The following is a 25,151-nucleotide window of genomic DNA, read 5'->3' as shown; positions in this document are numbered from 1 at the left end:
TTTTTACTAAGCACAGATCAGAGATGCTGAAATAAAATGAGCTTGTTATACAGCTAAGAGATGTTAAAAATACAATGCACTTATTACATAGCTATGCCCTAATGAACAACTGTTTGTGTTTCATATTCTTATCATCAGCGTGACAACATAAATATAAAACAGAGGTGATACAGCCTTTCTTAATTCCCCAAAGTACAGAATGCAACATTCCTACTTAATCGTAACATAGACAAATGGACAAATTCAGGATGGTGTCATGCCCATCACAATTTATTTTAATGAGAAAGAGCCCACACAAACTCAGATAATGGATCTCTAATCCCATACCACTTTCATAAACAGGACTGGATTTATCATTTTGATGTATGAAATGAGAAGATAAAATCCCAGGAGAGAGATAAAAGATAAATGGTCTTGAGCATTTATGTCTTTGTAGGCTACTGCTTCCTGCTTGAATAAGTGAAAATATAAGGTGATATCTGTTTCAAAAATGCCAGGCAGGACTCCTGATGCACTGAAGGGGTGTCAGTCTAATAACCATAATAAGCCAGCATATATTCATTTTCTAGTAAGTATTATGGAGTTCTACTACATCTTAAAATATTTAGATAAATGAAACTCTCTTACCTTGAATCGGCTGTAGTACTCAGGTACTTTAGACTGCTCTGTTTCTTCTGATTCTGCACACTGTGACTTCTGCTCTAATTCCTTGACTTCTTCAGCTGATTCTGGACCAGGTTTTGCTTCAAGGACAGACTGCAAAATGGTCTCCAAAGCATCAATCTGAAAAATTATATTTGTCATTGTTACCTTAAACAGCATGGAAATACAATCCAAGTAACACTGCTGTCATGTTTAACAACTTCTTCAGGGAATACCACATATTTTGGGAGGACTTCTGTGTATGATAAAAAGAAAACCAAATTCTAGAAGGAAATGGGACTTGTTCTTGGAAGAATTTTGTACTGTGCTTGAGATCTTTGAGACTGGACATTAAATACCCACAAGAGAAAACCTCCACAAGAGAAAACCTCCACCACCCTCTGTCAGCAATAAACTCCCTGTGACTCAGATGCTGATTGGTATCTGCAGATTTGTCAAGCATTAGGCTATTATCTCCTCCTGGCCTGATATCCAGCCATGGATACTAACGCTGAATGGTAGTCACCAGCATGACACATAATCACAGATACATCTAAATAAGATATTACTATTGACTGTTCGAACAATATAATCTCTAATAGATGAGGTAGTGTACCTTTACAATAGATTAGAGGTACAATGATAGTACTTCTTTGGTGAAAAGAAGCAAGGAAATCACCTGTTCTGCAACAAGAACACTCATTCCTATCATTAGTTTGACAATTTAACAGGAAAAATGGAAATGTAAGCATTTAATATATTGCTATATTTTTACTCTGTGACACCTCTGTTCTCTTCATGTGTGACTTCTGAGGTAGTGAGAGAACCACCCTTCTAATCTAATTGCATTTGTATCAGAAGAATACATTAGCTTCACTAAGGGACTTGTTATATTTTTGTATGTATTTTTGATATAAAAGGTAGAACTGCTATATGGATGCTGGTGCTGCTTTGGGAATAACATGATCTTTATAACAGGAATTATTAGGTGAAGGTTGCCTGCATTTCAAATTTTGAGCTTTTACAAATGCAAAGAGCTGTTACCCTTCTATGAATCCTGAATGTTTATCAGTAGGATAAAATAACCTTGTGTAACCTTTGACTCTGTGATGTTTTCTCCAAGCAAAAGGGATATTGATAGTTACAGTTTAATTTTCCCAGCATAAATATATAATGATAATGGAATAAAAATTAGGCTTATTTGAAATAACAATCTTGACACTGAAATGCAATCTTTAAACTAGCACTACTGAAACAGGACTAAATAAGCAATGAAACACAACTGTGTGCTTGGAAATGCGTACACTTACTCAAAGACCTTCTCAAACAATTAAAAAACACAAAACTTGTCTTGCTTGTCCATAGTTAAACAATATAGCACAACACTAAAACAGTATTTCTATGATTTTGTTAAGACAGTAATTGTAGACGGAAAATAGACTCCCTTATAGACAGGCTTTAAGCTTTCATTAATTTCTGAAAGAAAAGTAAGTGACTGGTAGTCACCTGGAATCACTTGAAAATGTTTATACCAAAACTGCAGCTATAAAAGTTCTTTTTGAAAACTTGCCTTTTAGATAATGAAATTCATTCAGCCAGTAAACAATGTTACATTTTGGAAAAGAACTAAGTTCCCCAAACCAAAACTAAGTTCCATGTCTTTCTCAAATAAACCTGTGATTGTGCAGGCCATTTTTAACATGCGCCATACTTCTCAGAGCTACAATATGGATTCATTAGAATTGCATGATATTCAACCTAGTCCTGCCCATGAGAGACCCAAGATACTACAGGAAAGAAGGGTTTATGGCACTTGAAACTCCTTCCATCTTATCTGCTGCTGAATTCAGTGGAAGTTGACTGACCCCCATATTGACCTGGTCAGTGCTCCTAGTCCTTCACCGTTAGGAATACCTCATTTCAGTCAGAAATAGTAATTAAAAATGTCAAGCATGGATTTTAATAGTAAGATCTTAATAAGCATTTGGGTATAAAAGGCCAGATGATACACTATAATTACTTTACACCAGATAATGGTTATTGACCAGCATATTTTCCTGTTTTCCTTTCAGCACTGGGGTCACAAAAATGCATTACAGAACAATTACTTTATTAATAACAAACCACCCTGGCCTGCTCTTGGTCCTCAGCATGGTGAAACTTATATGACTTGCACTATTGTTTATATACTGCTACTTAAAATCCATATGAGGTAAAGTATCTTTTCAGGGAAGTTTCTGTGTGGCTCTCATGGTCACTGCTTTTGGGGCTCAACTACTGGCTTCATACAGTGACGCAGCATTCGTGAGTGATCAGTCACAACCTTCTTAGTTTTTCAGTGCACAAAGTAAAAAGTGTTTCTATGAAGAAAAGCATTGCTAGATTACCAGTAGTGTTTACTATTGTTACAGCATTGGTACATAGAAGGATGGGATCCTGTTGTACCACAGGCTGTGGCCTATAGTAGGCCAATACTAGGATGTTCACCTACAACCCAGAGCTAGCTGTGGTATTCCTTAATTTCCCTGGGGTTTGCAAGCATAAAAGATTACAAGCATGATAGGCTGAATTCTTCAGACTTGGAGTGAGGAAGAAACTCCCAAAACCACGTATCTAAAGATGTAACTCAATCTGGCACAAGTTGCATATGTGACACTTCCTTCTCTGCACTGTCCAGTATTATATATGGAGCAATACATAAGGAGAACCTGCTGAGCAGTGCCCTGGCCTTTGTTTATCAAGGGGACTGCAGAGACTGCAAGCCTAGTAATGATGCCAGCAGTGCTGTTTCTATGGTCCAGCCCATGTGGTGGTTTCCTAAGTTACTCTTCCTAAACTGTCTGATTCCAGGATTAGCATGATGTCCCACAGTACTCCTAACCCACAAGTTCCTCAGTTGGTGCTGACTTCACAAACGGACTGAATTTATCCATCCTTCCCAGCTGAGGGCACTAAAATTCTTCTAGAAATCACTCTGTAAAATTTTTGGACCAGTGTCACTCAGGACATCATCTCAGAGGAAACGGAATACAGAGTCAGCAGGGAGAAGAATAAGATGTGGTATTTCCTTCTCACTGCTAAGAACTGCATCTTCAAGTGAGTTCAGAAGCTTGGGAAACAAAGGTGTCTTCCCATCCCTACAGAAGTGTCTCCTGTGACACAGACGCAGGTGTCTCTATGCAGGGGAAAAGTTTAGGAAACATACTTAAATGGTTTGTGGGAGTAACAGATACTCAACTCCAAAAACATGCCATTACTGGCTCATCAACTGGGTCATGGTTCTGTTCTAAACATTACTTCTTCTCTTGCCTTCCAAAGATCTCTGAAGTGTAGTTGAACTTCTCATTAGCAAGGCACAGAATTCACAGGTTTTACTGGAGTTTGGCTTCTGTGAAATTACCTTTGGTCAAGGCATTATAGCCTTCATACTTACAGCTTCTTTGCAGATTTTGCTGTCCCCTGACAATGAAGCCACATTCTCCATCACTTGTAAGGCTCTATTCAAGTATCCAGGTGTCCACATCAGTGGCATTAGATTGTATACAGCTCTTAGCCCCTTATTCAACTCCACCTTCCCTGTGATAAAAAAAAATACTTTAGTGTTTAACATTTGAGCCTTAACAAAGTCCATATGGGTTTGCTCTATTTTTCAGAAGTGACAGCAATTGTCTGGCTTCTGTGGTAAAAACAACATGCTCTTCTACAACCTGCTCTGACAGAACTGCTATTATTTTATTAAGGTGCCTTCTTTTTGCCCATCTTCATGGCTACCACATGTTTGTTTCCAGTTACTCCCCATGCCCACTCCCTCATCTCCTAGAGATTTTGTCTAGATGGGAAAGAGGAAAAATAGTGAGGTTTTCCGATTGTCTGGCAGTTTTAACAGCAGCTCTGAGAAGGATGTCTGAAGATTTCCGACAAATGTCTCCTTAGCTTTTAGGCACTGACTGCGCAGCACTTGTGCACTAAATCTAAGGCTCCAGAGTCAACTCTTTGGCCTTTGGGGTCTCACACATGTGTCAGAGCCAGACTGTACAGTATTTGAACAACACACACTCTGGCCAATTACACAGCTTAGTACCCTTATTTCTGCTTGTCCTGGGTTCAGTTATAGCACCCATTTTTCTCTTTCTTAGTAGCTGGTGCAGTGCTGTGCTTTTGACTTTCAGCCTGGGAACAACGCTGATAACACCACTGGTTTTAGTTGTTGCTCAGCAATGCTTACTCCGACCAAGGACTTTCTGAGTCTCATGGTCTGCCAGGGAGGAGGGGAAGCCGGGAGGAAGCAGAGACAGGACACCTGACCCAAACTAGCCAAAGGGGTATTCCATACCGCACCACATCATGCCCAGTATATAACCTGGGGGCAGTTACCCAAAAGGGTTAGATCACTGCTCGGGCTGGGCTGGGTATTGGTCAGTGGGTGGTGAGTGGTTGTATTTTCTTTCATTGTTATATCCCTTATTGGTGGTAGCAGCAGTGGTTTGTGTTATACCTTAGTTACTGGACTGTTCTTATCTCAACCCATGGGAGTTACATTCATTCAATTCTCCTTCCCATCCCTTCAGGAGCAGGGGGAGGAAGAAGAGGGAGAGGGAGAGAACGGCTGCATGGTTCTGAGTTACCAGCTCGGCTTAAACCACGACACTACTGTAGCTTCCTTCTACTGTACAGGAAATAGTGAGAGCTGCCAAAACAAAATTTTGGTTCTTGATTTAAGACATTTTGCGCAACATGTTCTTCACTGACCTCAGCAGGATCTGTGATAGGCAGCACTACTGACAATATGGCTCTTTTTCTGACAGTAATTACCAGAGAACATGAAACTCCTATATAATAGAGGAAATGTACATCACATTGCACTGGGTCAGTACTAATTTACAATTATTGTCACTCTAAGGCTTTGATTTTTTCATTGTCAATGTAATGAATGATACTACTTCAGTGTAGCTTATGAGAGCTATACCTAAGCTCTTGATCAAATTTGCACACTGGCTATAATGAAATAAAACTATGAAACACACCTTACTCTTCTTCACACTGAAGAGAATAGTTTAGGAAAAGCAAGGTAACAAGTGCACAGACAAAGCTGACTGAACTATGGCTAAATTAAAATAGCTGAGGTGCTTAAAGCCACTTTGTGCCTGTAGACATATTTCATTCCCTGAGGTCAGTTCCATTAGTGCTGACAAGACTGTGTAACACATGATGTAGAAGTAAATAGCTCTTGATCTACTGAATGTCAATGTCATGGAACAAGTACTACCACTCACAGACAACAGTGAAGTGCATTTGTGAAATACAGCCACTACTCAACCAATCTATATGACATAAAAACCACTCCAAACTGAATGACAATGGGACAGCAAAGCCCCTATTTGTATGTGTATCTCCACTGGGTAACAAACTACAGCTCCACGGAAAATCCTGCTTTCAAATTAATTTTCACATTTATCCCCCATTTGGACTAAAAAGGATGTTTTTATCTTACAGTCATGATAAATCTGAATCAGCATCCTAACTCTGACATTGCACATTGTATTTTGAGGCCACATTTTAAGAACAAGCACATTTTTCGTTACCCTCAATACATTCTAACATAAAATACTATGTGGTAATGGAAAAACTGCATAATCATATATTTTAAATTTATTAATTACTTTTGTCCTGGGTTCCCATGACAACTTTCAAGTAAATTACCATTTTGTAGAGAAGGACAAAACCTGTCTGCACTAAATTAAAAAATTACTTACTCTGTACCGCATTTCCCTCTAATTCTGAATATACTCTAACTGCTTTTTAATAGTACAGCATATCATAAGCAGTAAAGACTTCTTAACAGATACAGTGTAAAGGCACCGATATCTGCTGTTCACAACAGAAACATTAACTTTACATCTAGTAGTTAATGTTTAAAGATACTGTTTTTCAGTATCTTTAAACTTCTCTAAACTTCTTAATGTTTAAGGACTATTTTAAGAAGCTTACTAACTAGAAAGCGAATTTATTGTCCATAACCTTAAATTTGTCATGGAACTCTGTACTTTGGTGTTTGTTTTTTTTTTTTAATTTGTTGGTCCACAAACCAACCAACCTTACTCCTTTCAAGAATGTCTTTCTTTCAGCTGCCAATTCAAACCAGCAGGGAGTCCTAAAGAAGGTTCCAAAGCCGTCCGATAAAGGACATACCATTCAAATCAGTACTATCCTCCAGGCCTACAAAACAGATTCAGTCTTAAATCTGAAACTATTCCTTCCACTACTTCTCTTTTCCTTAGCTTTCTCCTTGATTACCTTTTAATAAAGTGAAGATGCCAAACTCAGCCACTGAAGACAAGAGGGAAAAGATGACTGTAAGGGAGATAAAACTTACCAAGGAATGCATAGCCATACAGCTGGGAGCTAAAACCCACAGTACTTGTTTGCTTGAGACCTGTAAGCACTAGCGATGCTCCAAGATTTTTCTCCTCTTCCCACTGCAAATAATGTAAACTAAGTAAGTGTTCCTTGACAAACACAAACATAAAATGGCAACAGCCAAAGACAGCACATAAGGCTTTCATCAGATGTCTCAGTAGTAACAAATCACTAAACATGTCTAGTGGTCAGAGTTACAGCACGTATATCCTGAGGAATAGCACGCAACACATCGAGGAACACCTCTCTTTCCAGAAGGCAGAGGTTAATCAGTGCATTTCCTTCGAAACACAGTGCTACATGAATTTACACTGTTCAAGCTAAGCTCTGTCTCTGTCCTGTATGTCCTACCATTTGCTTCAGACTAACACTGCTGAAGAAAAGATTCCATGGCTTCTGTGCTAAAGCAGCCTTTTCTTTTAAGTATGTGGACAAATACATGGTTCTCTATTCTCACCAGAATAGGAAAATGCTGAGAGAAGAATATGCTGCTAATGGCTTTTCTGAGTCCAAAATCCTTACTGTGAAAAGAACATATGCAACTCCCCAAGGCCCCTGTATGCCCGAGGATTAAAAGTACAGCTGTCTCTCCAGCCAGAGAGAAGTACCAGCTGTCTGAGCCAGACCACCAGTGTTGGTTAACGAATGGCACCCTACCAGTAAATACATTAAAACCACAAGAGCAGTTTGAATTTTGTTTTGCTATGGGATAGTACAGTATATTTTTCAAGACCAGAGAAGCACAAACATTGAGGATAAATGTCTCTTTATTGCAAATGAAAGGAGACGAACAATTCCCATTGCTAAGAAAATGATAAAAAGGAAGCTAAGAAAAGACAATAGATTGGAGGAAGTCTGACTTGCTAACGCATGGTTTTTGTGGCAGGGTACTTGTGTCTGTTTATTATCTTATGACCTGAAACAAATATCCCTGGCAAAACATCCAAGTTTCCTGAAAAATTCCCCAAGGTACACTCAGTCTTAAAAACCACAAAGGTTCAACCTTCTAATTTAATGCATTATTCAAAGATGTCTTTTTCAAAGTATGGTATTGTTTCGTGTCTCCATCTGGGTGCTACAAGAATTTGCATGTTATCATCTGACAACAAAATACTATCACCTAACAGCCAGGCGAGGTATTTGCCTGACCCAGAAAAGTGATACCAGGAGACAGGGCCATTTCATGCTGAATTTGGCACTGCAGCTAAATGTTATAGGAAAATCAGACTCAACTGGAAAAACAAGGCTTATATGGCCTAGGTTCTTTTGTAAGCTAGCCCATTTGGCTCCACAAGTTGGAGGAACTGCAAGAACTTAATGTTAACAGCTTTCAGGGGCAGGTAGCAGTCATAGTGATTGTTTTCAGCAGTCAAGGAAGCAACTTTCTCAGGAGAGCCAAGATCAGTCAGGCTTTCAGTGGTTTTTACAACAGCAGAAAAATCACCACTCTCTATCACCGCTGTTATACACGCTAAGGACTAACATAGCCAGATGCACACGATTCAGCTCTCAAAGTTAAAAAACATTTTATCAGGCTGCTGAACCCTAAGCTACTGCCAATGGTCTGTCTGCAGCAGCAAACTGGCTGACCTGTCTCACACCTTTGAAAAGGGAATGGAATTTTCAGGAATAGCTGAGCAGACCTCATAATTCTGTTTACTACCACTTCTTAAATCAAACACAGAAAATTGGTACTGAGCGTTATGAGGTATTGAATGGTACTCTGTATAATGTATACACAGAAAAAATATGGCCTATTGCTGGCACTGGATAGGGTAATTTCAAAATGCCACAGCCAGATATTATTAAATATAACAGCTGTATGAATATGCTTGCCTTATATGTGTCACGTGTCCACACAACCCTTGCTTGCATATTCAGCTTTCATGAAATGCTATACATACTGACAAATTCTTATCTTTGCAGTCAGGATATATGGACATGGACAAACACAATGGGAAAATCGGGTTTTGTTCCCCTGCTTTTCATACACAAATGATTACGCTTACTTCTGTGGATTGAAGCAGAATACCAAACACGGCAAATGCACATCTGTTTTCTATACTGAAAATTGAAATAACAATCCGGTTGAGTAAAACCTTAAGGCATCTGTAACATGTATTTTGGAAGATGCTTCACGTAAGGCAAATGGAGGCTTCAAGCATCTTCCTGTGGATGACAACATGCTATTGAAGGCTTGTGCCAAACTACATGAAAAGTAACTGCCTAAAGTGACAGACATAGCAGAGCCCTTTGCTGATACCTAACTGAGCCCCTTCTGCAAAGGAAGAATACAATGCCAATTCTGAAAGCCTGAATGTCATACTGGCCTTAAGCAAGCATGATGTGAAAGAAACCCCTAATCCTTGGAGACAGGAGAGATACAACAAATTGAGCTTTAAAACAAATACATACTAGAAACAATAAACCCAAAGCCAAATTGGGTAGCAAAAATCCTAGTGAAAATGTTTTATAATTCTGCAATATCACCATTACCAAGGTCTAATGGTACACAATAACCAACTAAACAGGCTCCTATACAAGAGGTGACACAGTTATTTTGTTAACTGATAAAGCCCTCTTTGAAGTGAACTGAGATGTCTTTTCATAATCTTCCAATGGACATACATTACATTTGAAAATCGCAACACATCTTCCTTTTTAGAGGAAGGGGCAAAAGAGGTGACAAGTGATTTTATGGCTTTCATATTTTGTGTTTCTTTTTTCTTTCTTCTGCAGTTGTAAAACTAACGACAAATAAAAAAAGAGTATTATTTTTTCTCAGGTAAACTTAAGGGAAATAAAATACATTCAAGATTGAATACACAACTGACATTTAGAAACAAAGGTTTTTGTGCATCATTTTGTGTGGTCAGCTTACCGTATGTTCATGCTTAGTTGCCAGGTACTGGTATAAAACATAAAGAGAAAGAAGCTGTGTTGATAATTCATCAAAACTTTCTTGCAGCATGATCTCTGTTACTACTGACACAGCATCTAGGGAGGAAAACAATACATAATCAGCAACTGCAAATTTATGCAGTTCACTTTCATACCTGTTCATATTCATTGATACTTTAGTGATGCAGAATGTTTTGAAGTACTTAGGAAGAAAGTTAAATTTCTTATGACAGGTAATGAGGAATTAGTCTTACTAACTTGGGTTACTCAACATACTGCAAGAAGGAAGAATGGGTTGAATAGCATGAGAACACAGATGGGATCTTTCCAAACTCAGCTCTACACTCTTCAACTGGCTCTTCTTTGCTCAGCCCTTCAATCATTAACATTAAAAAAAAAAAAAAAATTGGAAAAAATTCTTCTTTGTTCTTGTGTTTAGATTACAAACAAGACTGGCTTAAATTCACTGCCTTAAGGTGACAGGAGAGTACAATGGAGCTGAAATGTTGTCACAGATCACCCACAGCACTCACTGTATTCAGCAAACAGTGCTGTGGAGATGGTCCACAGGGAGTCCCAGTGACACTCCCTGTCAGGAAGGACAGTTTGTTAAGCAAAAGAACTCAAGCCCATCACAGAAAAGAAATACGGATTGAATAAGAGGTACTTCACAGATAGGGGAGCTCACAAAACAAAATAAAAATATGTATTAATTTGCCATTTTGCAAAACCTTCATGACATAAAAGCTACAGACAGTAGGCAATTCTACTGTCTCTTTCAGTTATTTGTTTTACAAGAGGCTTAAGCAAAGAAAAGCTCACTGTAAGTCTACAGTACCAGAAAACCTGCAGTAAAATGAAAACCTTCAGTATTTGTCACCAAACATGAGAGGACTATTGAACACTTAAATAGTCAGTAGTGAAAAACAGGCACCCCAACACAGCAATATAGTATAGCTGGTTCTCTCTCCAGAGGCACAGAGAAAGTCTAAACAAACAGTTTAGCTATGCAGCTTTTTGAATAACTATATGTACAAAAAATTAACTCTACCAACACACATTTTGATTCTTGAAACATTTTAATTGTCACTAAAAACTCATCTGATGTCCCCCGCATGTAAGTCAGACTTGCAAAAAGTGGAGAATTTATATTTGGAATGGGATTAATCACAGTAGAAGCTATGAACTGCACATTTCAAAATTATATAACAAAGAAAAAAAAACAACAACTGAAATGAGATAAATAAACCTGCAGAAAAGTAGCTTAAAGAAAAAAGGCATTATGTTTTTAAGGTGACTTCAGAGAAAATATGGCTGAAAGCTTTTAATTCAAAGAAAGGCTCTGTAGATGTAAGAGCACACAACTAAGGATACAGAACTCCATCCTTACGCAGAACATATTTTCTTACCTTCGTATTTCTTCTGCTTTATAAAACAATCCAACAAAATATTGAAAGTGAAATTATCTGGAAAAATTCCATACTGAACCTAAAGAAAAGAAGGAAAAACCAGTGTGAAGATCTGCTTTTCCAAGTCTTCCCAAGTATAGCACTGCAGGTTACCAGAAAGATGAAAACCACACCATTGCACACTGATGCTATGTGACACCCAAGCAACCCAAGAAGATTAGCACAGCTTCTGTGATGTAGGCCTTCTAACTTCTGATGTACTGGCTTTGCTTTGGCATTTTATGTGAGCCTTTACAACCAGGAGGGGCACTGCCTATCAGGTTTTTATGCTTCTGCATCTAGCATGTTTTGGACACTATACTGTTTAAAAACAAAAAGGGAAAGAAGATAAAATTCAAGTGCAACGTTAATTTTTGTTTTGGTAAAGAAATATCTGAACTTAAAACCACATTCTACAGGACCTGGCTGCAACAGAGATTCCAGGTCAGCCACATTTTGTCAAAAAAGCTGATCAAATATATTCATGACTTTTCCTTGTAAAAACTTACCTTGTTTTTTAATGTGTATAAGGCTTTGTCTTGTGCGCCATATTTTAAGCATTGTCTGATCCAGGTATGGATGGTCCAGTCTCTCAAGTACCAGCAATTTGGACTATGCCGAAACCTAGAATGATAAATGGTCCAGGTGACAATATGACTCTTTGTTTTCACAAATTCTATAATCAACAAACTATGAGTTTCAGAACCCCTGCCTTTTATAATCTCAGATATGTATCTACCTGGTTTGACTTTGCAGTCAGTCATTCCTCTCCAAAGAGCTCCAGCTAGCCCCTTAAAATAAGGGAAACAAAACTTAGATACATAATAGTATGTATGAAGGTGAAATCAGGCCTTTTCACAAATGCATAATATTTCAAACTTTTCATTTTCCAGGAAGTGTACTGCTTTTCCTCTGGAAAGGTAAATACCATAAACCAATAACTTGGTATACTTATGAAAGCCAACTGAGATAGCTGTAAATACTGTAGTGCTTTTTAACCTTGTCCTTCTGGTTGTGTCACATTGTATCCTTGCTGATCTCATCAAAGAGCAACACTGCGTTATGACTGATTACATAAGCAAGTATCAAAATTACATCAAAATACAGATTGGTCTGAACTTCAGAGTTGGTGTAATCTGATGTCCCTCACTCTAACTCATGCCTCACTTCAACCTTTGCGCCTCAGCACAGGCCATCCCTGGGCAGCTACATGCTTTATTTGCTTTAGAAATGCTTCATCAGTGAGGCATGCCTCATGAAAGGAAAAACTGCTGGAGAGCCGTCCCCTGCACCAGCTGCCTTGTTCCCAACTGATGCTTCTTTAACCTGCTCCGATTTGCCTCATGCCACGGCTTCAGCAGTCTTCCCAGGCAACCCACTCAAGAGCTCAAGCAATTTGTACGTTTAAATACTCTTCAGTTCAGCCTCTTTTATTCCATCCTTATTTAGACATATACACTTTGCTTTGTATTTGGGTAAGTGGTGACAAAAAGCATAATGAAGCTTTACCTTTGGCAAAGACTCAAAAAACAATTAAGAGCCAAGTGGTAGGAGTTGCTGTCATGGTTCTGGGCTGAATTTCACACCCCAATGTGAAGAGATGCATGTAACCCTTCTCAATTCAAACTGTATGCATGAAAAATGGGCTCACTCCCCAGCACTTCCTGTAGAAAATGCCAGTGACTGAGCTGGGCTCATGTGCAGATGCTTACAGCCTCAAGCCAAGCTGCAGCACCATTTGGAGGCAGGATTGGCTCTTCCATATGAGTGAGCATGCTTTCCAGAACATTTATCAGATTAATGTGGCCACCAACATTCTTTCCCCTTCAGTGAATCTCCCTGTATTGCATCCCATGGCTAAGGGCTACACAGATGACCAACCCTGGAAAATTACTGCAGCCCAGAGAGCCTTCAGGATGCAGAAGACATTTGTGCCAAAAACCTGCTAAACAACTACACGAAGCCTAAATATATGAGTTTGTAAGTAGCACATGAAACCTCTCAATTAAATTAGAACTTAACAGAAAAAGAAAAGCATGCTTTGAATATTAAATTACAAACATCCATTTTGTTGCTCTAATTGCTTTCCATTTTCTTCCCACTGGAGTTCAAATATTGGGAACAGCAAGAACCTACATTTGCTTTCATTAAAGTTCTGTTTCAATAATGCTTGCAGGAAGCATCAATTACAGGCATTTGGACTTAATCATATTTTAATGAAACAATTATCTAATTGCTACTGACTGTTTCAGCGGCCATTTAAGATGGGTTAGAGTGCAACACCAGCACCCAGCAATAAAGCTGCCAGTATCTTTTAAAGTTGCTTCATTAAATGGTTAATACTTTTTTGCAAGGGGAAAGTAACAGACTTGTCTTATAAAACCATGACACTGATGCTTTCAAAGACTTAGGCCTTTCTTTTGATATAATCTTTGGCATCCTTCCTACTAATTAGTTACACAGGAAGCAAACAGACATTAAAAAAAAAACCAATAAACCAAACAAAAACCCCAAAGGTTTTAATGGGTTTGAATATTCACTTTTTTTCAGAGCTGTACTTATTCTCTTGAGTACATCATAGTGAAAATGAGCACTCCAATACCTCCTGCACCTTGGAAATGCTACAGCTTGTTGTAACGGTGAAATGCTTCTAGGTTTCAAAGTCAAATTGCACTTTAACAGTAAAGGCTTAACAGGGATGTGATGAGGTCTAGAAACAGGATGAAACCGGTCCTCAATCAACGCAAGTTTCTGGAAATGATATGCACAAAATTCAGAGGCATGTTATAAAAATTATATAAAACAAAGAAATCTTCACGTGGGTTTTGCAGGGCTGAGACTGATCTGAGAGTGTGTGTGTGGTAAGATTTATCAGTTATAATTACTATATGCTACTATTAAGATCTTTATGCTCAGACCAGGTCCCCACTGTGATAGGTACTATGCAAATAAAAAGCATATAGCTTCTCAGCCAAAGAACTTTCTAGTTAATTCTAATAATTAACTACAAAACAGTTGCCTGGGAATGAAGATAGGAGACTCATGCCAAAATTTTTCTGTCTCCATGTCAACAAGACTGCAATGCATATGCATGTACATGATCCCTCAAGACTACATACTTCCATTAATCCATGATGTGGTAGAAAGAGAACTGGAAGTGAAAGGGAAACACGCACATTGCAATCTTCAGTTGTTTCTGATCCATAGAATGCTGGGTTGAGCTCTGTCTCTCTTCTAATAGCTAAGAATAGAAACCAACAGAGTATCTGTTTTTACAGATAACCTAGACAAACTAACCAAATATTATGGCAGATATTTTTATTTGAAAGGGAATCAGTGAAAAGAGGAGACTGATGGTCATTTTGACAAGCATTAATGTCATCATGCTTCTCTTATTCCACAAAACACAGAACAGGATATAATTAATCAAGGCAGTATGTTCAGGACTGATGAACAAAACCAGAAGGAAACTAAACAGAAAGCAGAGGATTTAGAGCGAATTAAATATAGGAAGCCTCTAACAACTGCTGTGTATTTAATAGAAAGATCAGGAGGTTACCTTGCAGATGTCTGCTGCTGAAACTAGTTTTTCTCAGAATTAATACAAAGCTAAGAAGCACATGATTCTTATAACATGTTCAGAAAAGACAAGTATTAGAGGAGCTCCTGAAGTGTCCCTGTTGGTATACTTTAATGTTAATGACTAAGGAATCAATATGGTCATCCTTCCAGTCACTGAACTGAGAACATCTGTCCACACAGGGAACAAGAAGAGCATGTGTAAGAAAATGAGTTCCTAAAATATCACGGTCATTGTGACTCTAACAGTGCACAGTGCAATGGTACTAGAATTCCCCTTATTTTGGAAAATTATTCAAATTATGTAGTCCAGAAGCTTGATTTTTATTAAACCACCACTTTCTACTTGTAAATTACTATAACCTGGAAGAGATACAGTGAGTGTACAGGCTCAGTACAAGGTAAGCAGGACATTTTTATCCAAGCAAGTGCACAGTCTCTCTTGCTCACAAACTGGCCACCACATTGGCCTAAGAATACATTTTTAGTTTATTAATTTCCTGCATAAGGCCCTGTTGCTTACTTACAGCAGTGCCGAAGTTCTCATGCCGTGTTAAACTGAACAATGGAGAAGTTTATCAAATGCTGAGTGCTTCTACTTAACAGAAATGCATGGCTCACTTCTGTTGGTGACCACCCACACTGTAGAAAAGCTGAGCTGCTTTACTTCTTTTACTTATTTTATATGGTCTTCCAAATTTGTCTGGTGCCATCAAGTGGTGATACACTCTAGCGCTGCTTTCACATACCTTGTATTCTCAAGGAAGTAATACATCCACCCTGAGAGCAAAGAAGCACCAAGCGGCTGGACTGTATTCTTTTCCCTAGGTTTGGTAGAGGGGAGTTCTTGTTTTGGGGACAATCATAATAAGGAAGATGGTGAAGGAAAATTTTCTGGATTACAGAAAAGCAAATTCTGCATAAGTTATTACTTCTACTACCAGGAACAGCTCTCCGGTACAGATGAAAGCAAGCTCGGCAGATCTGTCCTAATTCTTTCATAAGCTGATGACAAGCTCCCATTTTGTACTATGTGGCTTTCTTAAGGGTCCATCCAATTCCTGGTACTGCCAGAAGCTATCCTTGTGCAACACGCTATGTTTTCTTCCCCTTTCCCCTCTCCCCTCCCCATCTGTGAAAAGGGATGAGTTTCTTTCCCTTCTCCAAATTTATCTAACTTAATGAGGAAATGTTCTGTAATGATCTACAGACCCAGTGCATAGAACTGTATGATCTCTTAGGTGTCCGGACTTCTCCAAGACATTCTAAATTTCACCTGCATTGTGCTTTCCTGATTTTGCATTACCCTATATAAAACCAATTCCATAAATAAAATCTCTTGCAGTATGATAGCAGCCTTCCAATATCTGAAGGGGGCCTACAAGGATGCTGGGAAGGGACTTCATCAGGGACTGTAGTGATAGGACAAAAGGTAATGGCTTTAAACTTAAAACAGGGGTAGGTCAGGTTAGGTGCAAGAAGTCCTTTACTGTGAGGGTGGTGAGGCACTGGAACAGGTTGCCCAAAGATGTGATAAATGCTCCATCCCTGGCAGTGTTCAACGCCAGGTTGGACAGAGCCTTGGGCTACATGGTCTAGTGTGAGGCACCCCGGTCCACGGCAGAGGGTTTGGAACTAGATGAAGTTAAGGTCCTTTCCAAGCCTAACCATTCTATGACTCAATGATGCTCTTCTCTGATCTTAAGTTTTAGAGATTCCTGTACATCTTCTGCCACATTGCAAGGAAGTGGAGAAACCAGCAACAGGACACTGAGCAATCTCCATTCTTTCATTATTTCTAATATATATTAGATGTATATTAGATGCATTATTGTACTTTCCTCAGTTCCTCCATTTTAAAAATAAAAAGGTTTCACATGCTGCTAGTCCCCTTGTAGGATCTAGTTCAGGAAAGGAGCAAACCTACCTAGTGGTATGCGCTGTAACAAATTTCTTACACCTATGCTTCAGATCTTCATTACTTCTGTTAGAACTAGAGAGAAAATACTGGTTTGCAAGTTGATTTGCTTTAATCAGGAGGGGAGAGTGCCAGATTTCTTCTCATCCACTTAAAATTCTAAAAAGTCCTGAAGCGCAATGTAAGGAGACTTAAAATGAGTAAGTATTGTAAGAAATGTCTCTGTGAGCCAGGAAGAAGCTCTCTCAATGGAATGAATCCAAAGCCACACTGTGTTTTGCACAAGTCATACAGGACTGTGAAGCTCCTTGGCAATGCCATGTTTTTTGCTTCCCAGGCACATTTTTTAAGCCACAGTGCATAATGATCAAATGGATTCCAGGACAGCTTAGCTTGGAAACTGAAAAGCTAAGGAAACATCACCCAAAACTCCCCCTTTGTCATTTCAAGCCATAGTCTTGGGAAAAATCGTCTGCGTTTTAAATTGCCCCAGAGGCACTGCTCATGTGTCAGCATTAAAGGCAACAGCCCTGTAAAAAATCTTTGCTGATTGAAATTTCTTTTAAACACGAACAAAACTTCATTTTTTCCCATGTTCTTTGCCTGCATCTTAGCCTACACCTTTATTTGTATGCATCGTTTTAAAAATTTCGTATATAAACATATCAGTCCTATAGCAAATACCTCATGCATTAACTGACTACACTCAAGTGAAAAGACAGAAAGTTCTGTGTTGAAATAAAAAACTCAACCAGCACACATAGTATAAGAAATCAGTTATGAAAAACAGTAACAGGACAGGTTTAGTAAAATAAACAAGTCAACTATAACAGAGGATAGTGTAATGCTAAGGCAGAATTGTGCTCTTACACATGAAGAGAAGCCATTGGAAGATTCCCTGAAGAAAGCCCACATTGAGCCCTTATTCTGTTTTAATTTTACTGACTTTCCCCAATCTTTGATTTCAAACTAATTTAGCTCAATTGCTTTGGCCACCTCCACATGAACACCTATTTCCTGCACAGTGTCTTTCATTCAAGAGTTGCACAGACCTCTACCACCACTGATGAATATGGCCTCAAAACAGGTCCAAATGATCAGCTTTTAGATGTAGGGGTTTTTATAGTTTTTTTGACTGCGAAGAAGCACAAACATCAAGGATGAACAGGAGACATAAAGAATACTTACAGTATTGGGTCTTGCTTTCCATTTATACCACATTCAGCTTTTATATCTGTCTGCCTCAATGCTACAGGTTTACCTGTGTCTTAAATCCTTATGGTCCAGATCTGGGAGAGGAGATATTCTGCATAGAAGTACATACTATACAGCCATTTAGAAGGTCTCAGGATATCAACTTGGTAACCACGCTTTCCTAACAACTGAATGGACTGAATTCACCATTCAGTAATCTCACAGTAGTTACTGCATTGCTCAAAAGCCCACTCCTGCACCAGAAAACAAAGCTGCACTAGGCCTCCTTCCAATGACAACTATCACACAGAAACACACCATATAGTGGCTAGGATCTAGCTTATCCTTTACTGACCTAGATACTGTGCCAGCCAGTTACTAGAGTCGATTAACAAATGACAAGCTGAATTAATGACATAAGAAGCATTTCTGCCCATTGTTGCCAATCTTTTGTATCACTAAATGCTCTTCTTTCTTTTGACAGATTTAAGGCACCTTTGTGAGCAAAACACAAAGAACAGCCTTGTTATGTTAAAAAGAAAAATAGTATCATCAAATAGCTGCAAGGTCCTAGAAAAATGTTACAGATTTCAAAACAATGTATGAATGGAGAAGCAGTTTACTGCAGCACAAATGCTTTGCTTATATATATGTTTATATATATAATGCTATATATATGCTTATATATAAATATAATTTCTCCTATGAGGAAAAGCTGAGAGTTGTTGTTCAGCCTGGAGAGGAATCCAGGGAGGCCTTTCAGTTCTTAAAGGAGCCTATAAGAAAGATGGGGAAATAGTTTTTTGCAGGGCCTGTTGCAATAGGACGAGAGGTGATGGTTTTAAACCAAAAGAGTGGAAATTCTGGCTGGATGCGAGGAAAAAGTTCTTTACAATGACAGTGGTAAAATACTGGAACAGGCTGCCCAGAGAGGTGGTGGATGCACCATCCCTGGTGCATTTAAGAGACATTTAAGACCAGGCTGGATGTGGTTCTGGGCAATCTAATTCAGATGCCCCTACTCATTGCAGGGGGATTGGACTAGATGACTTTGAAGGTACCTTCCAAGCCAAACTATTCTATCATTTAAAAACAGACATAAGAACTACCACAAAACTAATGGCAGCAGATCCAGAGACTACAGAAAAGTTTGAAGCAATTTATTGGGATTCCTGTGTCTGAAATTATTTACCTGAATTATTTCTCTCTCCTTCCATTCACAGGCAGTGAACATAACAGCTCTTCTAACCTTCTGCCAAGAGGTTACACCAAGCAGCGTTCAAGTCCTCTAGAATCATTTGCGAAGCAGAGAGAGGAACGCTTCAAACAACTCGAACAGAGCAACCAGCAGGTGGAAGGAGGTGATCCTTCCCCTCTACCCTGCTCTCATGAGATCCCACTTGGAGTACTGTGTGCAGTTCTGGTGTCCTCAACATAAAAAGGGCGTGGAACTGTTGGAACAAGTCCAGAGGAGGCCAAGAAGATCATCAGGGGACTGGAGCACCTCCATATGAAGACAGGCTGAGAAAGTTGGGGCTGTTCAGCCCGGACAAGAGAAGGCTGCGTGGAGACCTCATAGCAGCCTTCCAGTAGCTGAAGGGGGGCTACAAGGATGCTGGAAAGGGACTCTTCAAGGGGACTGTAGCGACAGGACAAGGGGTAATGTGTTTAAACAGGGGAAGATCAGGTTAGATATAAGGAAGAAGTTCTTTACTGTGAAGGTGGTGAGGCACTGGAACAGGCTGCCCAAAGAAGTTGTGAATGCTCCATCCCTGGCAGTGTTCAAGGCCAGGCTGGACAGAGCCTTGAGCAACACGGCCTAGGGTGAGGCATCCCTGCCCATGGCAGGGGAGTTGGAACTGGATGATCTTATGGTCCATTCCAACCCTAACCATTCTATGATTCTATGATTCTGTAACTTAAGTATCCTGCAGACTTGCTTTGCATTACTCAAACCCTTATACTAGTTAGTTCACAACCAGACTGAAAACGCAATGCCCAGGCTCGCTCGCTGTCCCTGGGAAAAATCTGACAAGCTTGTGAATGTTTCCTAAGAAGTTCCTCTAGCCATGTAAATTCAAAATACTCCAGAACTATGCACCTCCTGGCAAGACACCAATGAAAGTTCACTTCTCAGCATGAGTCAGTATTTTCTGTATCAGTTTAATTGAAGATGGTCTGTATGCCTCAACTATCATAATATGACACCAGTCACAGGCCTTGTCTAGCTAGAAACTACAGGTCGTAACACTCAAAAAAGGGAATAATTTTGCTTATTGTTCAAAGCATAATATTTAAACAATACAGGTTAAAGGTAAAGTTGCCTGCTAGCTCACTAACTCTAAAACTGGACACCTGGGGATCCCAGTGTTACTGGTAGAGGAAAGAACATTGTGATGGTATAAATATTGCTACTAAGAACAAGTGGCAATGCCTGGTTTAGTTTCACAAAGAAAATAAAACTGGATCATTCCATCAACATTCTGAAGTTTTATTTCAAACACAAATTACAAAACATGCAACCCAGATTTTTTGCATTACTGCTTTATGGTCAATACAGAATTATAAGGTGAACTACAGGGAACATCTGCTTTACTTCTTGCTTAGAAATATATTCTCAATGAAAGAAACCAAATAAACAGACACTTTAACGTAGTATTTTTATTTTTCTCCTCCTCTTAGGATAATGGCATCTTGTTACTCCACCCTCTGTCTCTCCCAACTCCCTCTGGAAAAGCCAGGCAGGAAAATCAGATTTTATTCCCATGCACATGAAGAATACATAATACTGTCACACTAAAGCTGAAATTCAAAGAGCAATAGTTAACAAGAAAAAGGAAGTCTTTCCATAATAATAACAATAATAAAACCTCTAAGATTTCCCCAAACTATCAGCTGTAAAGGATACAGCTCCTAGAATTTCTGTTAAAAATACCTCTGAGCTTACAGTTGAAATTAGTGGTTTTGAATATAAATTCCATTAATAATAAAGTGATTAAATAGAGTACCACAGCCTAAGGAAAAGGCAGGGAATGATGGGGTGAGTTGTTGCTATAGTGATTTTCATAAGAATCTTTAGTGTTTTTCCTTGTCCCCATGCAACCACAACAAAGTCTAATTTAAAACCAGCTCTTCAACTAATTATATTTTTTCTTTATATCCTGGCATATAAAAACATATTTAGAGAAATTAAGAACTATACAACACACTCTACCTCTTGCTTCAGGAAGATTTTTTAATCTCAGCAATTTTTAAGTGTGTCAGGCTAAAGCTTGCTGTATTAAAGCTCAAAAAAGGAACAGTTCTGCTCGAATATTTACTCTGATTAACTGATTAACACAAACACTGTAAAAAGTGGCATATATAAGTAAAGTACTCATTTGATTGTTACCATTTTACTAGTCCAGCTATGCTCACCATTCCTTCAGTTAATCCTCCACCTGTCTGAAAGCTGGTACTCAAGTTAACGACTGCATTCATTTTTCAACATAAAAAAAGGAACATTTGTGAAAGACCATTTGTAATCCATAATTGCTGAAATCACCTTTGTACCTGGTTCACTTTGCAAAGTGAGAACAATCCCCTGCTGAAGGCTGCCAGAAAGTCAGTTTCTAGTAGAAAGCTAGTTCCTACTACCTGCATATTTGGAAGTTTAAAACCTGCTAGGTACCAAAGAGTACTTACATCAATAGGCTTTCTTCGACATGGATGTCTGTAAATTTATGTGATTTTAGGGAATAAATTGCTTCAAAGCCAGTTAGATGTTGCATTTTTAAAAATAAATGACTACAGATGTTTTACAAAACATCCATTTTAGCCATCAGCTTTTGCAGGGATGCCACAGGGAAGCCTGCTTTCCAGTAACTATTAAATAAGCCAAACAGAGATGTAGCACAAAGGCTTTTCAAGCTGAGAAGACAGTGACTCCAAGTTTTGCTGTCATTTGGTGTCAGAGGGAACTGAATCGGACTTAGGACTAACATTTAAGAGTTTCTGCTTCTAGCACTGAACTTAAACTATGACAATACCCCCTTACACGTTAAAAAGGAACACTTCTATGGCTATGCATAAAACTGCTCTCAACAAAAGCCAATAATGACTTATTATTTTAAGGGCAGGAAAAAAAAAAAACAGCCTGTAACTAGACATTGCTATTACATTATTTGTGAACACTAACCTTTAGCAGTACCCAATGTACAGCCTAAATTTAACCTGAGACAAAATTAACATAATTTTGTCAGAGACCTAATTCACTGAGAGCTAGAGTCTGAACTGTAACAGGGTTGCATTTCCTATTTATTCCACTCAAATTCTTTATGCTTCATAAAATATCCCCCAGAAATACATCACACTTTAGCTTCAAAACACTGTATTACACCCACTGACACAACCCTGACATTTTTGGCTTGATCACAGTTGAACTTGCACACATTACAAGCCATGGATTTCTCTGTCTTGAGTATCAAAGGCTGTAATAGAGAAGCACAAGAGCCAAACAGTTTATTCTGCAAATTTGTTGGGTTTCACACCACATGCAACCTAAGCAAAAAGGAGGTGCTAGAAAGAGACTGCTGTGGGAATACAAATATTGAATGGATCCCAGGTGTCAACTTTAGCAAGGGAAGAGCCAAACTTTACAGCTGCTTTCAAACACTTCAAAAACAGGATTGCCACAGTTCAGGTTTGTCCTGATTTAACCCCAGCCAGTAACTCAGCACCACGCAGCCACTCTCTCATCCCTCCTTTTCTTTCCTCTGGGCAGAACTGGGAGGAGAATCAAAAGAATGTAAACCCCACAGGCTGAGGTAAGAACAGTCCAATAACTAAAGCTTTGGCACAGGCATTGTAGGCAAGGCAGGAGGGTGGGTTGTCATTTTACTCCCATGTGTCTGCTGGCACTGGATTCAGCCCTGCTCTGCTCACTCCCTAATGGAACTAAGTAGAAAGCGAGTGACTAGGCTAAAGAACAGAGTATTTTTCCCTTTTGTTAAATGAAAACAGTAGTGAAAGAGAGATGAGAATTAAATAAATGACAATTTAAAGAGGATGATCATAAAGTTGACTTTAGAGATTTAAGCCAGCTTTACATCCACCCCAGTTCTTGGAAAAAGATACTACTCACAAAGCTGCAAATCTGCTTGCCAAGACAGTTGCCAAAATCCGTGTGCTTTCAGCTTGACAAGCTCCACAGTGAAGGGGGTACCCATCAAAATCCACACTAATTTTTCAGCAAGAGAAAGAAGGAATGTTTATTGTGTCTACATTTACAGCTGAGAAAATGAGTTTCTACCAGCTGCTCTCTTGTGTACTTCTTTCCAATTTCAACAGCAAACCCAAGAAAGCATTCTTTGTTCGCTGTTTAAGTCCTCCCTAAACTAGATCCTGGGTCAAATCTTCACCTGATCCAAAGAGACAACACATGGCTCCCCAGCTACCAGGGACCTGCCCAATCTAGTGAGGACCTGGCACATCATGCATATTCATGGATCATTAACTAGACTAAGTCTGGGAAGGAAGGACAACTCCAGTAACTTTTAAGGATGTGCAGCCCAGTATCCCATAAAATCTGTCAGGGTGCTGAACACAGAAACCAACTGCTGAGAGCTGCTGCAGTGTAACTCCTGAAATTACCAACTCCACATTTAACAAAGCCCTTCAGGGTTTTAAACTGATGTAGTAGCAAAGGGGAGGCAGGGAGGCAGCTAAAAAGCCTGGGGGCATTCTCCTTCAGGGAAAGGAGACACACCAGAATTTTAGGAAATACATAAGGGGATATAAAAAATAAATAAAATCACAAAAAGAAAAAAAAAAGGGGAAGAAAATGGGAGGAAAAAAAAAAAGGCAAGGAAGAGATTACTCTGCCAAGGAATCAAAGATTTACCAAGTAAAGGACAAACGTAGAAAAAGAGGTAACAGTGACTCTGCCAGAACAGTCACAGGTAGCTGAGCAGAATGATGAGAGCGCTTTGTACAGAGAAGCGCTGAAGATGCAGCTGGCCTCACTGCCACAGACAGTATAGGTATGTTACCTGGAGCATGCAGTCATGCAGCTTTAAAAATAGCTCACTAAAGCAGCATTAAAATAAACAAAGAAAAAGCCCCTAACCAAAACCTCAAAAAATAGGTGACCTGAAGAACCATTTTTTTCACTTTGCTACTGGACATCTTACATTTATAAATCTGCACTTTTACTTTCCATTTCTGGAAAACAGAGAGAGTAACAACCTCAGAAATCACCCCAGGAAAATGTTAAACTTTTGTTTAACAATGTTAAACTGATAAGACCTTTGCTTATCAGAACCTCTATTTAATTACAGCAAAGCATTGTTTTGTGGGTCTGTTTGCAATATGAGCTTCTTCTCCCCTTAGGGAGGGAAACACTTTTTCACAGGCATGAATGTATATGCAGAAATAATCAGCCACAGAAGCTGAATAAACATACCTGCTTATTTCATTTTTGTTCTGTACTCCAATGTTTCTGGATATTTCTGAAGAACATGGGAGTATTTAGAAAAAATGAACCACCAGAAGGAATCAAGCAATGGAAGCTGGCTTTTAAAGTTTTTTTATTACTGGGGCCTGATGAATAGAATCAAGGTATCTTCTCACTATCTCAATAACCAGTTGTTGGCCCAACATTTATAGTTCTACAGTAGCATAAACATCCACTTCTGTAAATAAAAGAAGCTAACTATTTGAAAATTAACATTCCCCCTTATTTAAAAGCTAAAGAAAGATGTATACTAAAGTAAGTCTCTCTCATCCCTGTCACACAGTAATTTTGATTTTGTTGAAAACCATTTTGTCTATAATGGAGTATAACAGAACAAAAGAAGATCAGAGCTATACCTGTGGTGCATTATTTCATCCCTTACCATGGTCATCTTTATGTTTTTTCCATTTTCAAAGGCTCTCACCTTCTGAAACCTGCACCACATCTGCTACCTGTTACTACATACTATGCAGCAACATGCAACACAACCACAGATACTCACAAACACAACATACGCTACTGGATCCTATTAGTAAGTGGAACATCTTCACTGTTACCA

General features: G+C 38.9%; 1 protein-coding gene across 2 annotated transcripts in view; it reads right to left on the bottom strand.

Annotated features, from left to right (window-relative positions):
* MRPS27 (mitochondrial ribosomal protein S27) overlaps positions 1 to 25,151 on the bottom strand; it is a 51,394-nt gene that overhangs the window by 3,476 nt on the left and 22,767 nt on the right. For both annotated transcript variants that reach the window (XM_062612549.1, XM_062612548.1), the window contains exons 5-10: positions 11,918 to 12,032; positions 11,370 to 11,448; positions 9,941 to 10,056; positions 7,016 to 7,118; positions 4,076 to 4,218; positions 628 to 783 (exon numbers count right to left, since the gene is read on the bottom strand). In XM_062612549.1, coding sequence (XP_062468533.1) covers positions 628 to 783; positions 4,076 to 4,218; positions 7,016 to 7,118; positions 9,941 to 10,056; positions 11,370 to 11,448; positions 11,918 to 12,032 — 712 coding nt within the window. The remainder of the gene's footprint in view (positions 1 to 627; positions 784 to 4,075; positions 4,219 to 7,015; positions 7,119 to 9,940; positions 10,057 to 11,369; positions 11,449 to 11,917; positions 12,033 to 25,151) is intronic.

Source organism: Pezoporus occidentalis, unplaced genomic scaffold (genome assembly GCF_034315485.1).
Source record: "Pezoporus occidentalis ecotype Australia unplaced genomic scaffold, CSIRO_AGI_Poc_V1 ctg16, whole genome shotgun sequence".
Taxonomy (NCBI): Eukaryota; Metazoa; Chordata; class Aves; order Psittaciformes; family Psittacidae; genus Pezoporus; species Pezoporus occidentalis.
Note: the sequence above shows the minus strand (reverse complement) of the source record. Positions and strands in the feature narration are given on the sequence as shown.